This window comes from Chelonia mydas, chromosome 3 (genome assembly GCF_015237465.2).
Source record: "Chelonia mydas isolate rCheMyd1 chromosome 3, rCheMyd1.pri.v2, whole genome shotgun sequence".
NCBI classification, from domain to species: domain Eukaryota; kingdom Metazoa; phylum Chordata; order Testudines; family Cheloniidae; genus Chelonia; species Chelonia mydas.
Genome location: NC_057851.1, coordinates 134,473,908 through 134,499,169, shown reverse-complemented (window position 1 = coordinate 134,499,169; position 25,262 = coordinate 134,473,908). Strand labels below are relative to the sequence as shown.

At 41.6% G+C, this 25,262-nt stretch overlaps 1 protein-coding gene and 1 long non-coding RNA gene across 2 annotated transcripts in view; one reads left to right on the top strand and one right to left on the bottom strand.

Moving 5' to 3' along the window:
• WDR64 (WD repeat domain 64) overlaps positions 1 to 25,262 on the bottom strand; it is a 133,322-nt gene that overhangs the window by 56,581 nt on the left and 51,479 nt on the right. The window contains exon 10 of the mRNA XM_043543330.1: positions 21,517 to 21,656. Coding sequence (XP_043399265.1) covers positions 21,517 to 21,656 — 140 coding nt within the window. The remainder of the gene's footprint in view (positions 1 to 21,516; positions 21,657 to 25,262) is intronic.
• The window catches only part of LOC114019056, a 109,830-nt gene that overhangs the window by 72,473 nt on the left and 12,095 nt on the right, over positions 1 to 25,262 (top strand). The gene's annotated exons all lie outside the window — the stretch shown is intronic.

The window sequence follows — 25,262 nt, the reverse complement described above, 5'->3', positions numbered from 1 at the left end:
TGCTTGATCTCCCACCCTATATAGAATCCCATGGGAACCAGAGGAATTCAGATTATCAGAGCTCAGATTATCAGAGCTCAGTCAGCAAAGGAAACGGCACCTCACCTGCAGAAAACACATTTCATATTCCAGATGTCCAAAAAAAAAATTTAATGGATATTTGAAGCTACGTCCAATGCATCTATTTTATACACACAAACACATCTCACCTCAAAGGTCTTCAGTTGTGGCCCCTCTCCATCAATGATCAATAGTTAATATTCTCTGCATAAATGGAGTGAAATAATCCACATTCATGGGCCCAAGGACACCACCACACATAGATGGGTCTATGAGCCAGAACCATGGAACCACTGTAGTTCTGCCAATGCTCACAATTTAACTGAGAGTCTCTCAGTATTTGGTGGCTTTCTTAAAGCCCCATCTGCTAGAGTCAAGAGCCTGCATGGGCATCTTAACTTTCATTTTTAAAAAAAGTTTCTAGCCTTCAGGTTTACAAAGAAAAGCTTGAAAATGTGAAGCAGTGCACCCTAAAGGCTCTAGCAGGCTAACAAAGAGAACCTGAGATTTGTTTTATTTATTTTTTGAAAAAAGCACACCTCATGAACTTTAAGACAATCTTATTATTGGGAGGGTGCTGGGTGGAAGGGACTCATGATTTTTAAATACTACACTGGGTGAAAGTTTGTGTCCTGTATTATTGAGGAGGTCGGGTGATCATATTGGTCCCTTCTAGCCTTGAAATATGTGAATATATGCCTCATGCTTGGAGTGGGGAAGGAAGGAACAGCCGTATCTGTCTGGGGGTGCTGAGGGCATTGTAACTCCACACTGCAGGGGCAGATATAATACCCTAGAAGCACGAGGGGGGAGTGCACATATTCACCGTTGCTACATCTATACTGTTGGCATATATACTGCTAACCAGTCTGTACATAAGGGAGAGAGAGACCATAGCCATGCTGTCATCTGCATTCTGGGATTTGCAACACTGTGGTCAGTGCTGGGCAGCCCCTTCCTCAACTCTCTTGAAGTGTTTCAAGTTATAGAAGTCTCTGTGTCTTATTTTCCGAGCGCACTCACACAAAACTCCCACAATTTAGAAAGAAACACAGGGGGAAGGTGATGACATGCATGCAAAACAAAATCATTCTGAGGATTGTCTTCATTTGGTAGGAGCAGTTACATCTATTACATGAGAAAGAATGTGATCTTGTGGCTAAAGCTCTGGACTGGGACTTGGGAAAAGTGTGTTCTGTTTCCCGTTCTCCCACAAATTTCCTGTGTGACCTTAAGCAACTCACTTCACCTCTATGCCTGGATCTGTAAAATGAGGATAATGATACTTTCCTACCTCACAGAAATACTGAGACTAAATCAATGATTTCTGAGGAGCTCAGAGGTGAAGAGCATGAAGGTCTTCCAAATAAATGTGCCAGAGACAGGTTTAATTTAGTCTTTCCCCAAAAGGGAGCGTCTCAGCAGGGCCATGTTTATTTTGTATATTAAAATGTTTTACACTTATGCTATACAGTACGTGCTTAAATGGCTCCTCAAATCTTGTATCAAAACATGATAATGTAAGACACCTTGAAAAATAGGGCAGCCACATCCACAGCTATAGAAACATATAGAGTTTAGATATCTGCAGGCTTCGGTGAAGCTGCAACAGAGCCATGAGCAGCTGCAGGGATAGATATAGTGTAAGCTATGGGGCTGCTGCACCAGTCCAGGAGGGAGCAATTCTATGCCATGTAGTCTGTTTCCGTGCCCTTGCCTTAGGTCACAATTTATTGATTGGACCAAATCTTAGGCATAATTATTGCCTCTGCCCCCAGGGGCTACAATTCACAAAGGCTTTCTCTTCTTCTCTCTCAGCCTCTCCAGGTCCTTGCCCTAATCCAAGAACTAATGCAAGCGGGGGTGCTGGAACAATTTTTATAGTGGGGGTGCTAATGATGGAAACCATGTGTTTACTGTTACTACTTCAAGCCAGGGAGTGTGGCAGCACCCTATTTCCAGCACGCCAGAGCTTCTCTACAACTCTCCAGGTCAGCAGAACTATTGCTGGCTTTATAAGACCTAGGGCTCATCAGACTATCACCTGACCCATAACCTGAGCTTGGAGGTAACTGATCAGTCACAGGTGGGGCTGGGTCCATGTCCCCTGAAAGGGTCCAGTAATCCTGTGACATATGGTAAGAAGAAAATGCAACTTTTGGGAACTCCCATTCAAGTTAAGATTCTCCAGTGGATCTCCAGGATAGAGCTGCACATTTTAGGGAGGGTGGGTCAGAGGGATTCAAAAAACAAAGATGCATTTAGCAGCTAGATTAAGGGTATTGTTGCATTACATACATGCAACCCCAAGGGATCTTATCTCTGCAACCGGAAAGAAGGACCTAAAAAGGCACTGTTCGCACATTGACTTGACTATTGCAAAAGGACAGTGCCCTGAAACTTGTGGAAGCCACTCATAAGCATAAGCTCATGATAGGAACAGAAACACCAAGAAAAAAAGAAACCAACAGAGTTAAAGGCACAAATATCTAGGACAACAAGAGTAGAGCTCATTTCCAAATGCTTTTCTGACTATTATATTAGATACTACACATAGGCACCCTATAAATACATACAACAGATTAGACATAAAGCATTTTTTCTTGATCTCTTTCTGCTCACTGTAGGGATATAATTTTGTAAAGCTTTTAATGACATGCTACATACTGAGGTCATCAATAAATTATAAGGAAATTACTTGCAGCCAGTATTACCTCAGAAGTGACCCAAACCATCATTTTATGTGAAACTCAAATTCACCATCCCCAGGATGTTATTAATTTAGAAACTTCTTTGACTTATAGGGAGAGGGCAGATTAAACTTTCATTAAAGTCAGTATGAGCTCTAAAGTAATTGCTCTTTAGTTCATCTCTCCTGGTGTCAAGAAATCAAATCTGACAGGAAGAACATTTAGAAAAACAAAAACATGACATCTGTCAACTTCACAAGGAAAAGCAGTTAGGATCAAATTTATTATGGATGACTCAGAAGAATTAGCACCTTTATTAAAACTGCTCTAAATATGATGCCCTTTGAAGACTTAAGACAGTTGTTGGAAATGCTACTTTTACAAACTTACTATTAGATAAAGTTTAAAATGTCTCTAGATTCTGCACTAGAGCACCTTCAGTCTGAAAACCTGATTACTTAACAATTTAAGCCTCTCAACACCTCTGTGAGGAAGCACAGTAAGTATTCTTTCCATTTTGCAGCTTGATAAACTTCTGCACAGAGACTCCTATCCTCAAAAAGGTATTTCAATAGAAGTTATGAACCTAAATACCTTTGAGCATCTGGGCCAGAGAATTTAAGTGACTTCCTTAAGGCTACATAGCATGTTGGCGTTAAGAGTCTGATGTAGAATCCAGGAGTCTCGACACCCTCAGTTCAAGCACCATATCATACTACTTGCTTCTTTTGAAAGTTTGTTTTTAAATGTTTTGGCACCATGTGGTGTTTTCTGGGTACAATGTGTAGGCAGCAGCTCTATACTATAAGAGAACCCTGATTCAGTTAGAAACAGTCTTCACCCATGATAAACTCAGCATCTAAAAAGAAGTGCATCACAAGTGACAGTAAGCATTTCTTCAAAAGCTAACTGCTTATACATTCAGTTAAGAAGAACTATTCAGTATTTTTAACATTATAAAAGTATTAAGGGAGTTTTTTATTTTATTTTTCAAATTTAGAGGGTCTCTTGGTTTGGAAAACATTGCTAAAAAGAAAAGGCAGCCGGAATTTAGAACCTGGTGTATTTGATAGTAAAATAAAAGTAGGCAGTAATATATGCTGAGACTGAAAATATTCAAGGTTATACAAGATCAGAAGGTAGAATGGAATTCTCCTGTCCTGGGGATGGACCTGAAGGTCATTAGAAATTTCCTGCATCACTAAACAATCTAATTGGTGCCTGAAGAAAAAACAAACAAACCAATTCTTATAGAATTCCAAGGTTTCTGGAGCAATTATAGAACGGGGGAGGGTCAGAACCTGGTTGTGTTTTAAAATTGTGCTGGTTACATCAGACATCATGAATGGTTATACAGAAGCCTACTTGGGAAATGCAGGTATAAAGGAAATGTCAACTGAAGATTTAATTTGTTTTGAGGAAGAGTGTGTTGATGTAAAGAATTTTTCATTCAGACATATATTTCTCCGAGATAGTATAGAGGCCAGAGGACCATGTCAATTGTATTTACTTAACTCTCCCCTCAAGAAGACTACAGAAATTGGAAAGTTAGATGAAGACCAGTCTAACATTTCAGGTTATCTACTTGGGGTTTTGGTAAACACATGCAACTTCGAAAGCTTTGAGGAAGAGCAGTAGAGGGAAATAGCAAGTCAGAGAGAAGACTTGCAACAGGAAATTTGTGTGAGTGGAAAAATTTATGAAGCTGACTCAACTGGATCAGCAAAAATGGAAAGTCAAAATGGGAATGAAAGTGTTAGAAGTTAAGGCAATTCTGCAGGAAGAATTTCCAGCATTGTGTGGAAAAGTAGTGGAATCACAAGAATACCACAAGAAACAACTGGAATAACTGAAGAACTTAATCATCCAAGAGCAGTAAGTTAGGGAATCACAGTAGAGACTTGAAAAGAAATCTGCTGCAGATAATAAAGAGAAAAAGGTATAAAACCTTTTCAGAAACTCCAGTTTCATGTATGTCTGTGCCAAAGGCTGTAGAATAGATAAAATCAAACTGAAGACAGGTGGGCCTGGTATTCCCATGAACTCCTCAAATTAAATTGTAAATGGGAGTACTGGAAAGTGAAGGTGCAATTTCCATCCTGTGTTATACAGACAGATGTCAGACTAGATAAACTAATGATCCTTTCTGGCCTTAAAGAACAAACAAAAACTCTATGACTCCTCTGGATGAAGGGAAGACAATCTTCATACTTGTTGGGAAAACCTAAGTTGCTTTATGTCTGCCGGCTGAGTCTGAGGTATTATCTACTTTCAGCTTTATGCTAACAAGTCAGAAAATGAAAGCAAAGAAAAGGCAAGCCCTGCAAGACTATTCTCTTTCCAAACCATATGTTAACTCTGGAAACCTGATATTTCGGAGTCTGAATATTAAATCATGCAAATCCATATGTGACTGGACAAAGAGCTCGTATGAGGTGCTTCACTATGGTCACCAGAGGGAAAAGGATCACAGCACACAGCTTGAGTACCAGCGTGGCATAAAGACAAGGGTTCTTCTAGAGGAAGACAAAATTTAAAACCAGATGACAAATCAGATCTAGTGAAAGCCAGAAAGCACAGCAAGGCACACTGTTGGAGATGTTTAGGGACACATTTGCCAAGGAAGTGACCATTGGTTACAATGCATATCCCCATGAAGGAGCACATATTTTCGCTAGTGCAGCACAAAGGCCATTGAAAAGTAATGCTTCTCAACCCCGAGCACTTACACAGAGACAGCCAGCATCCTGGTGCTTCAGCTCCACAGCCCCATTCCAGCAAAGCCTTGACAACATTAAGTGTTTTGCTAGACCAGAGCTTAACAAGGTGTGGGTGTGCCATCAACAGCACTACGTAACCCAGAGAGGATGTGGCTAGGCATGGTGGCAACCCATTGGCACACAACCCTGGACTATAAAAGGGTGCTGCTCCTCCCCTCCCCTTAGAGCTCCAGGAGGCGTTGTGTGTACCTAAGTTCACAAAATGCCTCCAAGACCTGAATCAAGTTGGTTCTGCATCTCCCCTTAGAGTCAGTTGCTTTATAAGTCCTAATACTGCCCCTAGGAGAGAATTTAGTTTTATATCACATCCTTCCCAAAGCTTTTTACAGTAATTTAGTAATAGGAATGAATGAAAATCAAATACTTTTGTGCAGGCTCCTTGCTTGCTCTGTCTCCAATCTCCGTATCATGTGGAGGGAGTACAGTGATTTAAATGAGACAGCAGAAGCTCAGACAACAGCAGAACAGCATTCATAAATCTTTCTTGCCTCCCTCCCCCTGCCTCACCTTGATTCGTTCTCCATCCTGTGGCAGTGAGCCGGGGAGATTACGCAAGCAACCGTTTCACAGGAGTAACCTGAACACAATGTGCCACAAGCACTGCTGAGAGACGTAGTGCCGCTGCTGTGTATTTACATACGTGCAGGAACTCGTACACGACAAGCATTGACAGCAGGCAAATGCAAGCACGTTTACTGTGGACTTTAAGAGGTGACTAGTGGTAATTGCCATAGGGACAGTTATTCATAGTAACTTTGCAGTTCTAGTTATATATTAAAGGACTTCTCCTGACACACTGACATGCTCCAACTGCCCTTGCAACTTATGTGCATGCATCCCTCGTGATAAAATGCCAGTAGGCTCTGCCCTGTGAAAAAGGACACACACAAAAAAAACATTAAAAAACACTGGGGAGGAATGGGAGAAAGGAGAAGGGTGACTGCTTCAACTCAAATGTATCTGAAATTAGCAAACTTTTTACTTCAAGCTGTTTCCACCAAAGTTGCAGGGCCTGTCTCTATTTATTTTAAACATCTCTAGAACATTTGCTTAAGCTAAGGAGAAAGTGATGTCTCTGTCTGCATGTCAACAGGGCTGGTCATCTAGCACTGAAACTGATACACTTTTTCCGATTTGCTTAAAAGAGCACCCACAGTGCTATGGCTCCTGTGTGTATCCCAGACCCTGACTCATCTCAAGTATTGGCAATGGTGGTAGCTTGCGAGGATAAGAGAGAGGCAAGACCATCTTGCATCATCCTCAGACATGTCCAGCATTTGCTGATCAAAGGTTATTAATCTGCTGGGTTTTTAAGGGGGGAGGACGTGAAATTGCAGGGATCCTAGAGAACCCCCCTAAGAACCCCCCTAAAAGCTCAAGAGTACTTGACAAACTTCCTTTTTATGCTTTTAAATTCCCATCAGCCTGGTTATAAGTTATATGAAATCAAAGTGATTTTAATTAAGGGACATTAGAGTTACTCTAAACTAATCTTGCCAGGATCTTTAGAGATGAATGATGCTACAGGACTTCATCAACTACACAAATGAGGCTCACCAAAATCCAGCCATCTCTGGGGCAGCACGAAGCAGTCATTCTTCCCCATTCACCATATAATACATAACACAGAACCACTGAAATGTAGGGCTGAAAGGGACCTCGAGAGGTCATCTAGTCCAATCCCGTGCACAGAGGCAGGACCAGGAGACATGAAGAATAAAAGCTGCTTTTAGGCTGAAGTGTTGATCCCCCCCCCCCATTATTGCATGGCTCAATTGTCTGAAAGTGTTCATCGAAGACTATAGAGACATAGGGACGTGAGGTTCACAAAGAAGGGAGCTATGTTAGAAGTGGGCATGATATGTGTGACCAGTGTCAGAGTGCTCAAAGGGCAGAAAAGGTCACTATGCATCAAGCCGAGATAAAGCTGCCGTTCTGCTTACCATGGTGTTTAACAAAGTAAGTTATCTGGAGAGAATGTAGTTGTCTCTCCTGTGATCCTTGAAGGTGATCTAGCCAGGTATTGCAGCTCTAGCTAATTACTAGACGATGCAGGAACAAATTGTTACCAGTGGGTTTACTCAGGAGGCTAAGGAAAGGAGGATATAGCCCTAGTATATTCATTCAATGCTCTGCAGCAGTTGGCTCAGCAATTAATGCCTTATGAAATAGATAATTTGGTGAAGTTCAAGATTGTCTATTACATTTCGGAATCAAATACCAAACTAGTAGTATTATCATACCAGGGTACAAGCCAGACTAATGAGCAGCTGTCACCCCTGCCCTGCAACCTTGGGTTCCTTATAATGCCTTGCTGAAGTGGCTCCCACCTGGGCCGATCACCAACAGCCTTCCAGTGTGCAAACCACACCTGGAGTGTCTGTGTGAACTGCAGTCTGCCAGCTACACCCTGGCTCTCATCAGCTTCGGTTATACTGTAGCGTGACCCCCAACACCCTTCCGCCCCTGAGTCCCAGATTTCCCCCCAGAAACGTATGTTATGTACTGCCCAGCCCTCTCCTAGACAGTACAAAAATATGTTAAGTCTGTTATTCCTTAAAGGGAATAATATGCCAGTTTATGATCTCAAATAATTATTTAGACACTTCAGTTTAAACACACTGGATTAGATAAAACAGTAAAATATGTTTATTAACTATGAAGAGAGATTGAGTGAGTCTACAAGTACATAACATAAGAACGGCCATACCAGGTATGACTAATACCTAACAAACTATATCAGATTTAAGCAAAAAGTTTCTCACCATATGCTTTCAGCAGTTTTACTGACCAAACCCTATAGATTAGGACCCCTCCCCCAGAGTCCAATGAATGCTTCCTTTGCTGCTTCAGGTGTGGTGATTGTGATGGGCAGGGGGTGGGGGGTGCCTTGGGCTGTTTGTCCCTCCTTTTTATGGTTTCAGTCCCTCTCTTGAAAAACATTTTCAGCTGGGCACTAGGAGACAAAGGGTCTCTGTGGAAGGATTGTCCACTGCTAGCTTCTTACTTGTTTGAGCTTTCTTTGTGTCCCTTCCTGCCTGATGACTATTTAATTCTTAAAATGCAAATTAGGCAGAGCACACACTCCTTTGTTTAGGACAGACCTATTTGCCAACCTCAGTTTGGACAGAGTTGTGGGGTTTGGAACATGTGTTAATAATGCGATACAGGGAAATCTTATAATTTCACATACAATGTTGCTACACATTTTATCAGGACAATGCTGACCAGCAAATTATGAGTTTTCAAATGATACCTTACTAGACTTGACCAATGCAAAATTACTACAAGAGTGTGTTAGGTGTGAACACAGGAGTATTGTCACAACCTGCTCCACAGGCACCAGTATAAATGGATTCCTATCTCTGGATTATGGAGTTATGCTAGAGAGAAATCAAGCAGGGACATAGGCAATGTGAATCTAATAGAACCTGCTGGCTTATTAGTGGGTACTGGACCACTACTCCAATTGAGCTGGACGGAAAGGATCTAGCCAGTGGGGGAACTGGGTTACACAGTTCTGAATATTGTCAGTATAGGGCTTCATAATCCGTGATGGACAGGAAAAGAAATATCCTGATGTCTGAGGAGATCAGGGCTCAGCAGACCCAAGTGTTGTGTTGGAGAAGAAAGTATTAGGCTCAAAGATGACTGGGGAGGGTAACAAGAGGCCTAAGAATTGCCATCAATTTCTTATTAAGCAAGTGTGAAGAGTTCACAACTTGGACCTACTGTTTGAGGCTGTTTGCACATTCAGGAAGACAACACCGTATTGACATTTGGAAGGCTCTCTCTCCCTTGCAAATCACACAGCCATAAGTTCTAGAAAGGTGTTTAAAAAAAAAAAGCTTAGATTCTGGAGCTCAATTCTGTAGCCACAGAGTTGTGGAAACCCCAAGGATCTGAATAAGAAGCTAGATAAGTTCCCATCTATTTCATACTTATATACTTAATCATCACATGCCTGTCCAGAGTCTGAATATCTGCTGGATCACCACTATTAGAGCCCATAAGAGGAAAGACTGCATTTTTGAAGGTACCTGTTAAATTGTTTAACATACGAGCTAATACAGAGATTTCCCTCAAGCCCTGCAGTCACACACTGGCTCTAGGCATGCATTTCAAGTATATGTTATATAAATAGGAGAGATGTAAAGCAGATACATGTGCCAAAATATATACTTTTCAATTAACTCCAGTTCCTTTGTAGGCTTTGCACCTTCCGATGGCAAACTAACCAAGAGGCTGGATAGCTTGCATATTAGAAAAGGGTGAGGAAAACTAAAAGCAGGAAAATTGAGCTTTTAATCTAACTTACTAAGAACAAATATTCAGCATTCTTGAAGCACTAAATAATCCAGAAGTGTGAATAAACCCCTAAATTTCTAAGGAAAACATATAGCTATAAATAATTGTTATGAAAGCTACATCAGCAAGGGAAGGATTAATTTTGATTCTCTAAGCAGTATATGATAAAATACATCATGGAGTTACATAATTTCCATGAAAGGACTATAATAAATGGATGACTGGATCACTTGTCCCAAATGTCTTTGTTCCAATTATCTTGATTACATTTAATGGTATTGATATACAGTACACTTCAGTACAATCCTGGATTAGATTTTTAGTTAATGTAACATCATGCTTACAGCTCAGCTGCCCTCATATTTTGGGAAGATCCAATGACTACATTATGAATACATCCTTAAAAGAATGACATTTGACTTCAAAGTAGGTTAGAGTAAGTGTCAACACTAATCCTCTGAGGCAGTGGTGCACACAGCTCCATCTAGCTTTTCAGAAGACAGGCGGCATATGTGACAACCTCACATGGCATGCACTGTGGCATCTCAGAGCAAGCTTGGCATTAAAGGCATTTAGATAGAGGATACTGGACTTCAATAACATTAAGGTTTGAGTGAACCAGACCAAAGCCATGCCATACTAATGTTAATCAAGATAATGAAGTACCATGCTTCCCATCCTTCCCCCACCAGAACACCTAGGGTTCTGCACAAACTGGTCAGTGATAATTAAAACAAAATATGCATGATGGACTCTGCTTTCCCTCTTTTTTTTAAGAATATATTTGATTTTGTGCCTATAGGAGAAGCTGTGTGGTGCAGATTGAAGAAAAGGCAATGTGCATTGGGAGTCAGATTTTGCCATGCCCCAAAGCAGATATGCAAGAGATCAACACCCCTCCTCCTCCTCTTCCCTGTGCCACACCGCTCCCCCCCCCCAGTCTATTAGGGAATGTCTACGTGGCAATTAGAAACCCATGGCTGGATTTGGCTAGAGCCATATCCTGCTCACCTCACTCACCCAAGTAGCCCCAGTGGGCCCCTTCCGTGGTTTAGCCCACTAGAGCCAATGGTGTTACAAAAGAAAAGAATATTGACCTGTTGAGTTCAATAGATTACTGAGGTGGGTAGGAGAAGAAGGTTTTAGCCCTTAGTTTTTAGCAGCCTGATGTTTAAAATTAAAGCACACAAAATCAGCCAAGTGTTTATATTCCCTGGACCCCGCAATGAGTAAAAGAAAGAATGGAGTAGCTGTCTCCTAAGAAGTCTTCAGTAAAAGGGCCACCATGTCCAAGCACATTCACTGATTTACTGCACTTGTTTTCAGAGCACTCAGTGAAAGATCACTTTTCATATCATCCCTCCACCACATGCTTTAATTCAATGGCTCCTAACCTAGTAGTCTCAATGCAACATTGGTGTCTGTTATGTTTACAGCCTACAGAGAACTTGGATAAACCCATAAATATTCTTGCTGGTACATTGAAATACAACATAATTTATCGTTCTGAATTTTAAGAAGTAAACACATAGGAACCAAAACCGGAAAAAGAAGAAACAGGCTGCTCCCCAAGGCAGTGAGATATTTCCCTTCCCCCACCCCTTAAGTAAAGCTGTCCCATTTCACACAGGCAGTCTGTTGACTGACTCAAACCCAAATCACCTCAAGGCAAGCAGGGCAGGAAATCCCTCACACTTAAGGTGATAGCTTGTCATTTTTTAAAATGAGTTTCCAATATGCCACTGGGGCCATCTTTGTGGTGGGTGGTTTGGTCCTGAGCCAATTGAGCATTCTAGACATTTTGTAATGCAAAAAAATGACATTTTGTTATTTGGTTTAGCTTCAAGATGTCAGAAGAAAACAGTAATGGGCAAAATCTCCATATTGAGGGAGAGTCCATGCAGAGTTTGGGCATCAAGTTGGGAAGGAAGGAAGGAAGGAAAATATTGAAGAAGAGAGACATACCTTACACAGTATTGCTCTCTCTAGGTTGGATCCCTGCTTCTCTCGCCAGCTATTCCAACCTCATTACCACAGTGTCTGCCCCCTAAGATTGCAAGGGCCTTTTCTTTCTTCTGTAATTTTACTTTAGCACCCCCATCACTTACATAATTGCTATTTAGGCCTTGATTCTGCAGGGTACCTTATGTGCCTGTGCAGAGCCTTATTAGCTGTGAACATACAGCCTCATAGACCTCAAAACATGTTACAACATGGTAATGCATTATTCCCTGTTTCCAGATGGGGAAACTGAAATAAAGAGAAGTGACTTGACCAAGGTTACACAGCAGGTCAGTGGCAGGGCCAGGAACAAAACCAAGTGCATTGGACTGGAAGTCATGAGTACTATCTATTGGACCATGCTGCCTCTCTTTAAAAATGTAACTGGCTCAAGTGTGATTGCACAAGAGTCTCGACATAGCCTGGGCTTTGTGTGGGGGCAGGGAGTGGAGTGCAGTGCAGGCAGGTAAAGCAGCTGAGGTGTAGCAGTGGGGTTGGCAGTGGGATGTCACAGGGTTAGTGTGGGAAGGTGCAGCACCCAGTAGGGGTACTAGTCACGTCGGTACAGGCAGGGCATGATATGGGAGTTCTAGGTTTGGAGGAGTTGGGGACATGGTGGTAAATTGTGAGTGAGGGGTAGCAGAAGTCAGTTCAGTGAGACTGCATTGGCCTGGCAGGTTTGTACAAGAGTTGGCAAAGTACGAAAAAGAGAAATGCACTCAGGTATCTGACATGGGCAGGTATGGCCCACACAGGATATGGTTACACACTGCATCTGGGGTTTGATCCCATGACCATTTGTCACTGCTGTCCATTCCTGAAGTCACAGGGGATTAATTTAGGGGCAGACAGACCACAGGGAACAGTTGCCACAAGGGAATAAGGGATCATGACACACGAGTACAGTCAGCTCAGAAAGAAGTATTTCATCTCCCAGGGCCAGACAGCCCCAGTGCAGACCTATCTGGAGCCTCCTAGGACTGAGCTACTGACTGCTGAGGAGCTGGATGATTGGTTTACGGTGAAGCTTCAGGCCTACAGAACCATTCCCAGTGCATGGGTGTCAGGTACATTCTCTTGTCTCTGTTGCACAGAGTATCCTGCAGAGTTTACTTATGTTTCTTAAACTTTCGACAATTCTTGCTCCTGAAAACTGACTTCTACAACAACCAGTGTAAAAATCTAGTTGTTTGTGTGTAGTTTGTGGGATTAGGAGATGGTTGGGTAGATAAACAGAGTCAGAAGCATTATGCACATTTGCAAAAAAATAAAAATAAAATTGTCAGTCATTTTTAAGGCATTTAAATCCCCAAATGCTTAATCAATTTTCTTAATATACTTGCTGCCAATAAACAAACAAATCCCATATATTTGAAAGCATACAGGTCTTAAAAGGGAATTCAATGGGAAAGTGATTGCAACCATAGCCCCTATTCCTACCATGTACAAATGGACTGCTACACCAACGCATTGTATATTGCAGAATCAAGGCCTTTAATTATGGAAACAGTATCACCTCTCTATAATTAATTCCAGGCCCAATTATGCTTCCACTCAAGTCAATCAGAGTATTTGCCATAGATTTCAGAGGCAGAGGACTGAGCACACTTTAAAACACTAAATATATTAATTTAATTACAATTGGTAAAAGAGTGTCCTGCCTAGATAGCCCTCAGCACGGTAGATTAATAACCTTTATGCTGTGTGTTCTTGCCTTTGGCTTACAATGCCTAATCCATGTCATGGCTCATTATCTACCTGTATATCCTGAAGCAGCAAGGTGTATCACTCAGCTGTAATTCTGAAGTCTGAGGTAGCATTTCTTCTAGAAGTATATATGTACTATCAGAATCTCCCTTCCATAAAGAGGTTTTTTAGTAAGTGTCCTAAGATGTTGATTCTGTACTTGAATGAGCCATTTTGTTTTATATTCCAATTTCTTTTAGATGTAAAAGACCAGATATAAACTCAGACACTGTAAAACATTATCTCTCTCATTCTTGGTAACTCTCAAAAACTATATTAATATTGGAAATTCCATGCATAAAATCAAGAGGAAAAATGTTGCAGCCATTTTGAAAAACCATTCACTGCACACCAAACTGGGCTAATGGCTTCTGTGGAGTCGGTTCAGACAATGAATTAAATACATTCATACTGATAAGCCATACAAAACAGATTGCAACATTTCCAATCGTTACGTATGAGTTTGCATGTTATATATGAGGCATAGTGATAAACCTTAGGAAAACTTGTAAAGTTGCTGCAGATGGCTCGTATGCTTACGGTGAATATCTGGACAAACAACATTTGGGAATTAGATAAGGTACATCTACACTTTCATCGGTGGTGTGTGGAGTACAGACACCGCATGCCCAGCTAGCACAGGTATAAATAGCAGTGTAGACAGTGAGGCACAGCTGAGGTGAGAGTGCCTGAGCCCCTAATATATTTATTTAAAAACATTTCTATATACACAACTAATAGCTTCTGTCTATATAAGTGACCCCACTGGGTCTAACAGCAAGGATTGAACCTTGTACTTTCAGCACTAAAAGCCTGAGCCTCTCTCATTTGAGCGAAATCCATTAGTGAGTTACACATAATATGTATTTCACTCACATTTTACTTATGAAGATTTTCTAGAATACATTTACATTGTCACACACCCCCATGTGACAAATTCTTATTTGTATTCACAGGCCAATGAACAACGAGAGCAACTGCTTGGCATTCAGTTGGACTGTCAACAAAGTAGACTAGCCACGTCCTTACAATATTTGTATTTTTTGTATAGAACTAAATATATCTGGATTCTCCCTAAGTGTCTCTCTCAACCTCCTACCCCACAAACCTCACATCTTTTCAAAATGTAACTAAAAATGAACTTAAAGGGAAATTTATCACCATTTTAATTAAGCTACTGGATAAATTATCCCCAGATGTCGAGTCTCCAATTGGCAGACAAAAAGCAATGATACTTAATATTATGTATCTCACAGTTACACACAAAAATCCCTCAGCTGATTTTTCTTAAGGTACAGAGATCATGGAATGATAAAATACGCAAGTGAATTAGTGATCAGTGGGTGGCAAGGTTATACATATGATGCAAATCCAAGAAAACAGCCTTTGGGAAAAGTCAGGAAAAAAAAAAGTCTCACGCTATCAGGTACAATTTCAACACTAGAAAACGGCTTTCATTCCATCAGCAGGATGTAGCAACCTCTTACACCTTCTATTAGAAATAATTTCCTACCAAGAAGCCCTCAGGCTTTTGGCAAAACTGGATATGTAGCTTTAAAAAAAAAACAAAACAAAAACTTGCCTGCTGTTGATTTATTTTCATTCAATTTTTCTTAAGACAGATGTGTGCTAATAATTATATCTATCACAACTATCCCTAAGGTACTCAAACATTGCCCAAATGAGGACTACACTGACAACATTTGGAATCCAGGCACTCAACTTTCACTTAACAGCAGATTGTAACCACTCATCTTTAATACAGAATTATACTGCATAGAGACTACAGAACTAAACCAGGACCCTGGAGCATTGCATGATGGGATTTGTAGATTGACTGTATTTCTGTACTGAACATGGAGTGGACACAGACCACATTATACAAATTCAGACTAGCTTTGATCCATCAGTCTCATTTCGGCCACCTATGAATTATGTAGTCATTCAATACAGTTGTTAATAACTTGGCACTCCAGCCTTGAAAACATGTCTCCCTTTCAATATCATTTATTAGGTGGGAACTTTACCTATTGTGCAAGGTGTCGATCCTGCAAACTCACCCATGAGTAATAGTATGCATTTGAGTAGTCCCATTAGCATCAGATTGATTACTCGTACATAAAATTAAAATATGCGTAAGTATTAGCTGGATCAGAGCCTAAGGGAGTGTCATGAAGTAGCTGAACTGAGGTATGAGTGAGCGGTTAGATTTTTCCTTTTGGAAGAACTGAAGGAATACTCTAGTGGAGAAATAATTTGCTAGTGACACATCTGGCTGATCCTGACTCTAAATAGATAAGTCACATAGGTCTTATGGTACGAGTCTAAAAAGCTTGAAAGAATAGGTGACCTCTCATAGAGAAGTTGAAAAAACATCTAATAGATTTTATAAAAAAGTAGGACACATTCTCTGCAGAGAATTTACTATCTAACAGCCCATTTACACTGTACAAACAGCAATGTCAGAAGCTCAGGTATAACATGGTTGTGCCAAACATAGTTAAAACACGCTTCAGACTTGCAGCGTACACTAGAACTAGCCATCATCCCAAAGTACACTAATGTCTAGGGCAGAATGGGCTATGCATTCTGAGGACACAGTTAAAACACAGTTTGCTCCCATCTACAAAGCAATCAAACCACCTTTTAATCTGCCTGGCAGCCATTGCCATAGGAGGATGAGAGAGCCAGAGGTTGTCTCCCTATTGCTTTTTTTGTCCTAACATGAAATGACCCTGCTGCAGAGAGTTGTCACATTGCAAGTAAGAGCCCAAAGACCAGTACCAGGCAGCCGGAGTGTAGGAGGTACCAGCAACTTGTGGGCAGAGGTGCAAGTAAGCCGGTACAGCGTACCGGCAAGAGCCAGTACGCCATGCTGGACCAGACCGGCTTCCCCAGGCTGGCGCTTTAAAGGGCCCCGGGCTCCACGCAGCGGCCAGAGCCCCGGGCCCTTTAAAGCGCCACCTGAGCCCTGCTGCTGGAGCCCCTGGGGTAGCGGCGGCAGGGCTCCGGCCGCGCTTTAAACGGCCCTGGGCTCCAGCTGCTGCAGGGAGCCCCAGGCCCTTTAAAGCACCCCCAGGGCTCCCTGCAGCGGCCAGAGCCTCCGGGCCCTTTAAAGCCCCCTCCGAGCCCCGCTGCCGGAGCCCTGGGGTAGCAGCGGCAGGTGATTTACCCCCAGAGCTCTGCTGTGGTAGTGGCGGCCAGAGCCCACGGCCGTTTAAATCACCCCTGAGCCCCGGGGCTCCCAGCTGCCTCTGCAGCTGAGAGCTCTGGGGGTGATTTAAAGACCCCGGGGCTCCGAGCTGCAGCCGGAGCCCCGGGGCCTTTAAATCTTGATTTAAAGGGCCCAGGTATTTAAAGGCCCCGGCTCTTCTGGTTGAGGCCACACCCCTTGCTCAGGACTCCTGAGTACTGGTAAGTCCTTTAAGTTACTTTCACCCCTGCTTGTGGGAGAGGTGCAGGCATGCTGGTAAATCTCAAGAGGTATTGCCTCAGGTGGCTGATGGAGTGACAGTGCTGGGGAAATAGTGTTGAAAGTGAATGCTTTCTCCCGATATTCCTCAAGCTAAATTTAAGCCAAAACCCTGTAAAAGTCCATATTACAATGAACGTTTGATTACTGGGCATGCAGCATTGCAGCCTGAAAGTACAGAATTGGGTCCAAAAAGGGAAATATTTTTAACCAAGTTTTGAATTTCGCAACAGCACCATGTTTGAAGGCTATTCTTTCTCATGCACCCATCAGCACAGACTTATTGGTTATTTTACAGACTATTTCTCTTGGCTTATTATGGAGTTTTTATTAACTTTCTGTTAAAGAATTTGTGTGCTGTGTAAAAAGAGGCTTCAAAGAAACATAAAGACAAGCCTGAGGCTAGTGCACTGGAGTAACGTTTTCCTCAAATGTCTGACAAGAAAGGCAGATGGCAGCTGAAGGCAGATTTCAAGGCTGCGTTGTCACTATTGGTTTTAATAGCCATAGAAACTAGAAGGCATGCAGCTTTAGATACTAGTGAACTCAGCCTACCTCAACTTGTAGAGTGCGGGAAATGGAATGTGTGTATGAAACTCCAGACAAAATTTGATATTTGTCATCTGCGGAGGTGACAGTCTGGTCCCATTAAAGCCAATGGCAAAATTCCCATCAACTTCGGTGGTGCTAGGATTTCAGGTGATTTAGAAATAATAAAATGCTATTAATCAAAAGGCAATGTAGAAAGCTGGAGGGGGAAAAAAGAAAGATTTGTAATTGCAGGAGGAAGGCACTAATGTTGTTATAGAAGTGCTCAAAGACAATACCTTGTTGCACCAAAAGCAAGAGGCAGTGCAGACTGCTCCGTGTGGCCAAAGTCTAGGCAATTTTGGCAGGTTGAGACACTAACCATTCAGGGTGGGTTTTCACAAAAAAGAAAGCAACAGAACCCAAGGGGAAGATAAACAGTACTGTATTTTTGAATAGTACAGTTTTTTCTAAGAAGGGACCTGGTGCCTCCTATGTGAATTCTGATCTTTCTCACCTTCCTTTATATTACGGAGGAGTAAAGGTCAGGGTTGCCTCATACTTTCAGATTTCACTAGCTTCCCCCTTGTTAGACTTTCTGAATATTGTCTGGAAAATAGTAATTGAGTGTTCATCTATGTGGAGAGGCAGATTAACCTCATCTTCCCAGCTGTAATCTCTTCAGAAGGAGACTGATTCTCCTTTCTATATTGAAATAAGTCTTTAGAATGGGGGAATTAATTTAAGAGGGATTCTAAGGTGCCTCTTGTAGCTCACTTTTGTTTGAGCTAAGGACTATATCATAAATGGAGGTCTGCAGACAGGGTGTCATTTATTTGCAAAGGAAAAACATCCAGGGAAACAAGCCCAGAAGAGAAAATTAATCACCTTAAAGAACGATCTTGTGCTTTTTAGAATATATGCAACTGTCTTGTTTCCAGCCAGTATCATTTGCTGTCAGTAAAGGAAAGTAATGGGCTTTCTGAGTCTGATGGTAAGCTTTAGTGTTGGCACAGCTTAAGGTTTCCAGAAGAGATGCTTGTTTGGCTCAGATGAAGATATAACGTTGAATCAAAATCAGAAACAATAGGGTTCATCTTACTAACTCTCCAAGAATTATACTGAAAAGGCCCAATACTGCTCCCTTTGAAGTCAATCAGTAAACTCCCATTGAGTTAAATGAGAGCGGGAACAAACCTAACATTTTTACTTTTGATTTTTTGATAGCTTTTCCTGTGAGAGTTCCAACTTGTATAGCCAGCATGTAACATTTGACATCAAAGAGAAGGTCTGTTTTTCACTTAATCAATACTTTGTTCCATTAATCCCTTTCAAGTTACTTTCTTTAGATCTTGCCATTAAAAGGTCCCCTCTTTCTGAAGGACTTCATACCAAGTGACATACTCGTGATGTATTCTTTATCTTCCTCTCATTCCACTGCTAATTAACAGATCAATACACAGAGGTTAAGAATTAGAGCTGGTTGGGAATTTTCCATCAGAATTATTTTCTGAAAGAAAATATAGTTTTCACAAAATCAAAAACCTTTCATGGGAGAACTTCAATTTTGCCAAAATGTTGATTTTTCCATTGGAAAAATTGAAACAAAAAATTTCATTTCAGGGGGGTTCAACCCAAATTGGAATATTTTGATTTGTTGAACCCTTAATTCTGAGTCAGCTCAATATTCAATTGCATTTCCCTATTGTGCCACATTGCCCCATGGGAATCGTAGTTTGAGCCCCCATTCCCTCCTATGGACTGTGCTCCTGGAAATACTACAGCTCCCATGATGTAATACGAATTCTCCTCTGACTAAGCTGTGTGGTACATCATGGAAGTCATGTAGATGTAGGCGCATCATAGAAGACATAGTCCTACTAGGGAGGCTGGCCCATAGGAGATAATGGGGGCCCCAGGCAGCCTGAACTCCCACAAGTCACTTATATATTAGAACCTCAAAGATATGAGCATCAGAGTGACAGACTGGCCGGTCAACCAGACACCAAGTGAAAACAAAAGTAACCAATCAGGCAGCAGCAGATCCCTCCCTCCCCCCAAGCAAATATTGTATTGTGCCTGTATTACATCTTAAAGGTAGGCACATCTGGGCTGCCTGTCTAATGTTGAACTGACTCAAAACAAAGCATTCCAGGTCAATTCAACAAACCAAAATGAAAATATTTTGATTCAGAAGGTCAGAATGTTTTGTGTTGATTGAAAATGGAGAAAAATATTTTCACATTTCCAAATTGAAGTTTTTCAGACTATTTTGTTGTGTGAAAACTTTTGGTCTCAACTTTTCATCTCAAAAGCAAAAGTTGAAATATTATAATTTCCCAGAGGATGGAATTTCTGAATTTCACTCACCTCTACTATGAATATTTTAGGCTGACAACCCTGTGAGGCATAATCCTAAGGTCTGAGGACAGGACTGGGAGCTAGGAATTCCTGAGTGCTAATTCTACCTCTAACACGGCTTCCTCTCTCTAGCCTTGGACAAATCTCATTGCCTCTGCCTCCACTTCACCGAGTATAAAATGGAAAGAAAGCTTGTTTCTAAGTCTCATGTGTGTGGTTTGTAATGTTGTCTAGTGACCTGATTCTGCAAAAATTTAAGCATGTGCTTAATTTTACATGGTGTGAGCAGTCCTGCTGACTTCAGTGGGACTACTAAGAGTGAGTAGAGCATAAGAACAGCCATACTGGGTCAGACCAAAGGTCCATCTAGCCCAGTATCCTGTTGTCCAACAGTGGCCAATGCCAGGTGCTTCAGAGGGAATGCACAGAACAGGTAATCATCAAGTGATCCATCCCATATCACCCATTCCGAGCCTCTGGCAAACAGAGGCCAGGGACATTTCAGAGCATGGTTTTGCATCCTTGCCTATCCTGTCTAATAGCCATGGATGGACCTATCCTCCATGAACTTATCTAGTTCTTCTTCTAACCCTGTTATAGTCTTGGCCTTCACAACATCCTCTAGCAAAGAGTTCCACATGTTGACTGTGCATTGTGTGAAGTATTTCCTTTTGTTTGTTTTAAACCTGCTGTCTATTCATTTCATTCGGTGGCCCCTAGTTCTTGTGTTATCAAAAGGAGTAAATAACACTTCCTTATTTACTTTCTCCACACCAGTCATAATTGTATAGACCTCTATCATATTCCCCCCTTAGTCGTCTCTTTCCTAAGCTGAAAAGTCCCAGTCTTTTTAACCTCTCCTCATACGGAAGCCGTTCCATATCCCTAATCATTTTTGTTGCCTTTTCTGTATCTTTTCCAATTCCAATATATCTTTTTTTTGAGATGGGGTGACCAGATCTGTACGCATTTATTTCTACCTTTTGTTTCCTATCTTTTAACCAGTTACTGATCCATAAGAGGACCTTCCCTCTTATCCCGCAACTCCTTCCTTTACTTAAGAATTTTTGGTGAGGGATCAGGTCAAAGGCTCTCTGAAAATCTAAGTATACTATATCCATTGGATCACCCTTGTCCACATGCTTGTTGACTCCCCGCAAATAATTCTCATAGATTGGTGAGGCATGATTTCCCTTTACAAAAATCATGTTAACTCTTCCCATCGTGTTGTGTGTCTGATAACTGTTAAAGAACAGAATTAAGTTAAGTTAAACATGTTAAATTCTCAGAGACTATTTCCTGGAGTCCCATGGGAGGCGCCGGGACTCTTGCAGCCTTGGTTCATAGTATAACATAATTTGAATATTAAAAAAAAATTACATATTTCATTGCAGGAAAGTCCTTTATGAGCCATGTGTAAGAGTTTAGTACATTGTGTACAGTGTAAAATACTCTAATAAAAATGTGATAATTAAAACCTAATACCATCAGCAGAGGTAACTCAAAGTGTAACTAACTTTACAAGCATTCACAACAGTGGTTTTCATGAAGTTAAGGGACAGTACTTTACCTTTGCAGTTGAAAGGCTAATAATGTGCTGATCTTTTTCATTTGTGACAATCTCCATGACACTAAATAAGTGTCCCAACAGCTTCCCCACTGGCTTGGTGTTTATATTGGGATGCCATAAACGGAGAACTTTATCATCACCTGTGAACAGAAAATTTCCATGACCCATTCTGTGTCCAACATGCAGACTATCGCAAAATAGATTCTGAATAGACAGCCTAGTTTTTTAAAAATGGCTGCCAGGACTGCAAACACAAATCCTGCTTAAATCTTTGTATTTTTCATACCGACGGCTTGATGCTCCGTTGCCTCTAGACCGCGTTACACTGCTTAAAGTGTACTTAACTCACTCTTTAAGGCCCTTTAATGTTGCCAAAGTGGTGAAAAGGTGTAAATGAGAATCAAGCCTTTTGTACCCATCTGTGCAAATGTGATGTTTGCACACAATTTAGAAAGCCACTTTTGAAATTTGGTCCTCTTATTATATAGTAGTTTTTTCCTGCTAATTATTTCAAACATTTCCAGCAAAACCCAAAGCAACACCAACACACCTGGATTTTGGCTCAGATACAAACCCCAACGTTTAAACCAGCTGCACTGAAAAGTTTGCTATTTTTCACATGCCTTTAAAGAGAAACTGGGCCCAATTTCAAACAGACATTAACATATTTATGGTGTGGCATCAAAATCATGCCAGATTTATGGCTTTATTAACAGTTAAATACTGAGAAGCCTTTAGCACCATATAAAAATCAACTTAGCCCTTCCTAAATAGCTTAAGACACAAAACCAGTTACAACTTGATAGTTATCACTAAGTTTTACTTGGTCACTCCAAACTTGAAGCAGAACTCAGAGAGCAAAAACACATGGATCAAAACTGGAGGACATTCACACGAACCTCAGAACCAAGTCAACCAAATTTCACACAGCTTTATTTGTTATTTACTTTGAGAAGTATAATCTTAAAGCTTTTTGAGGAAGAGACTGCACAGATACGTTGTCCTTTAGACCTGGGCCATTCAGAGTATAAACTAGTGCCTCTCCCAACCTGCTCTACAAACACACTACACAGAACAACAACTCAAAGTCACCCTTTGCCTGGATTTAGTTCTATTAACAAAGAAAACAAAAAAAATAGATGTCAGCTCAAATCTTCTTAGGGTTTTTCTCTGAGGACCACTTCATTCTCTCCCCAGAGAGCCACTCTATTCCTTCTTTATACCTAGGTGGGGCAATAAGGCATCTGCCTTAGTGAGCCAAAAGAATGCATATAAACCTTTTACAGCTGGATCAACACTTAATCAGGTGGCAAGCACTGTCAGCCTATAAAAATATAATGACTGGTCTGTTGGAGTATTCCAGTGCATTCATTTCAGCATTGTTTGAAATAATTCACCAAATTGCTAAATTATACAAAACAATCTGGATGAGAAGACACACAGTTTTAAAGTTAAGTTGGCTTAAAGTTTTTGGGAAAATACATAAGTCTCCTAGCAGATGGAACCCAATAAAATGCAAATCACAGAAGACATATTCTGATCCATAAGAAATCAAAAGGGGGAAAAAAAATCTGTCATATGGTAATGAATCAGCTGTGTTTTAGCTGTGGCTTTTTAGAGCTTAAATTAGGCCACTATGGGTTTGTTACATCATATTGGTCCTTTCTCCAGCCTTTCACTGCCTTTTAGTTAGAGTGGGGACTAGTAGAGAGGAGACCAGGGATCAGTTCTTGTCTTGGTTAGTGTGTAAATTTGGGTAAGGAAAGCAAGGCCAAGGAAGGGCATCTGTTAAAATGGAGAAGAGAATGTAACTTTATAAATGATTTTCAGATAAAAGGTGCTGTGCATGTGGAAAACAGTATTTATCATTAAATTTGTAGGTCCAGTTAGGAGACACATGAAGGGATAAGTCTGTTCATTTTTCCTGGTTCATCAGGGAACTGTCAGATCTTAGCTGTCAGTGTTACTAACCACTGGTATATAATGCAATGATGTGGTCACACAAATGACTGTAATTACCCCTTTCCCTTTAAGTCACCACACAGCTGTGCTCCACTATCTAGGATTTCATTTTTGAGAAGTTAAGTCTCTTGTCTTTAGGCACAAAATGTGAACCAAGAATAAGCTGATGCAGGGATGTCTGATTCAGAGTGCAAGTAGCCTGAAACAAAAGCTCTCAGAGCAGAAGCAACTGATCCCATTAATCTCAATGGGGTAACTCTGAAGCCCAAAGACAACTGTTCACAAGTCCATGGTAGCTATTTCGCTACTAGTTGTTTTATCAGAAACATCAAGCTATTGGGTTTATCCATTATTGTTGATGCAGTGACACATTGATACAGGGTGCACTGGGGCAGCTAGTTGTTTTCAAGGGTTGCTGGGGAGGAAGTCAATCCTCACCACTGAATTTAAACTGGTCTCTACCCCACCTCCCACCAATGGGGAGGGAAAGAGGAGATGCCACTGCTCCCCAGTACCAAGGACACCCTCCTCATGTTTTTGAACATCTGCATCGATCCCCCATGCATCTGCCAAAACCCCAGCTTCCCTTCAAGGGTGACCTCTCTGATGGAGCAATGTGACCGCAATACCAACATTTGCAGTATATAGGGAATCTGAGAGCACTATAAAATAAACAGATTTGAATATCAAAACACCACAAATTATTACTTGTATTATGGTAGTGCCTAGAAGCCCCAACCTAGACTAGGGTCCCATCATATTAGGTTTTGGCCACTCTCACATAAATTTCTACCCCAAAGTGCTCATAGTCTAAACAGACAAGGCAGACAAAGGGTTGGAGAAATAAATGTGCTGCCCATTTTACAGATGAGAAACGGAGGCAGAGAGAGACTAAAGGTCAGTTTTTCCCAAGTGCTCAGCATCTGCAGCTCGTGCCAGATTTTAAAGAAAGCTCAGCTCCCGTTAGGCACATGCAGTGCCCAGAAGCGCCCATTGTTCTCAGTGGGAATTAGCGACCAACTAACAGCATTTGAGGAGACTTTGAAAAGCACAAATGGCTGTAAGGTGCCCCTCTCCCACTGATGGCCAATGGGAGCTAGGCAAATAGTTGCCATTTGTGCCTTTAGAATTCTCCCTCTATGCCAAGCTTCATCAGAGAAATTACCCAATACACCCTTTTAGTTAATGTAATAGTTCTTTTGAAAAATACAACCCTTACTAGACCCAAGGTCACACAGTCAGTCAGTAGCAGAGCTCGGCTTTGAACCCACTGTTCCCAAGTACTAAGACAGTACCTACTGTGACGAAGTTCCTCCTCCGCCTTGGTGGGTCCTGCACTTATTGGCGGATTTTGCTCGCCTCAGAGATTCACAGTAGCCCACAGTTTGGCCACTTTCGTGGCTCAAATCTGCTATCCACTCAGATAACCTCATCACTGGCCAGCATGGGGAAAAGGAAGGAGAACAATCCCCACAGTCTCTGCTGGTCCACCTAGTGGGTCGGGAGATAGGCCAGGGACCTTCCCCTCTGGTGGGACCCACAGTCCAAGTCAACTCCTCCTGTATCCAATAGGGAGTTGGGGGGATGCGGGGAACCTGGGCCGGACCCACCCTCTACTCCGTGTTCCAGCCTAGGGCCCTGTGGATCACAGCTGTCTATAGTGCTTTGTGTAACACCTGTGTGGCAGCTACAACTCCCTGGGCTACTTCCCCATGGCCTCCTCCCAACACCTTCTGTATCCTCACCACAGGACCTTCCTCCTGATGCCAGATAGCATTTGTACT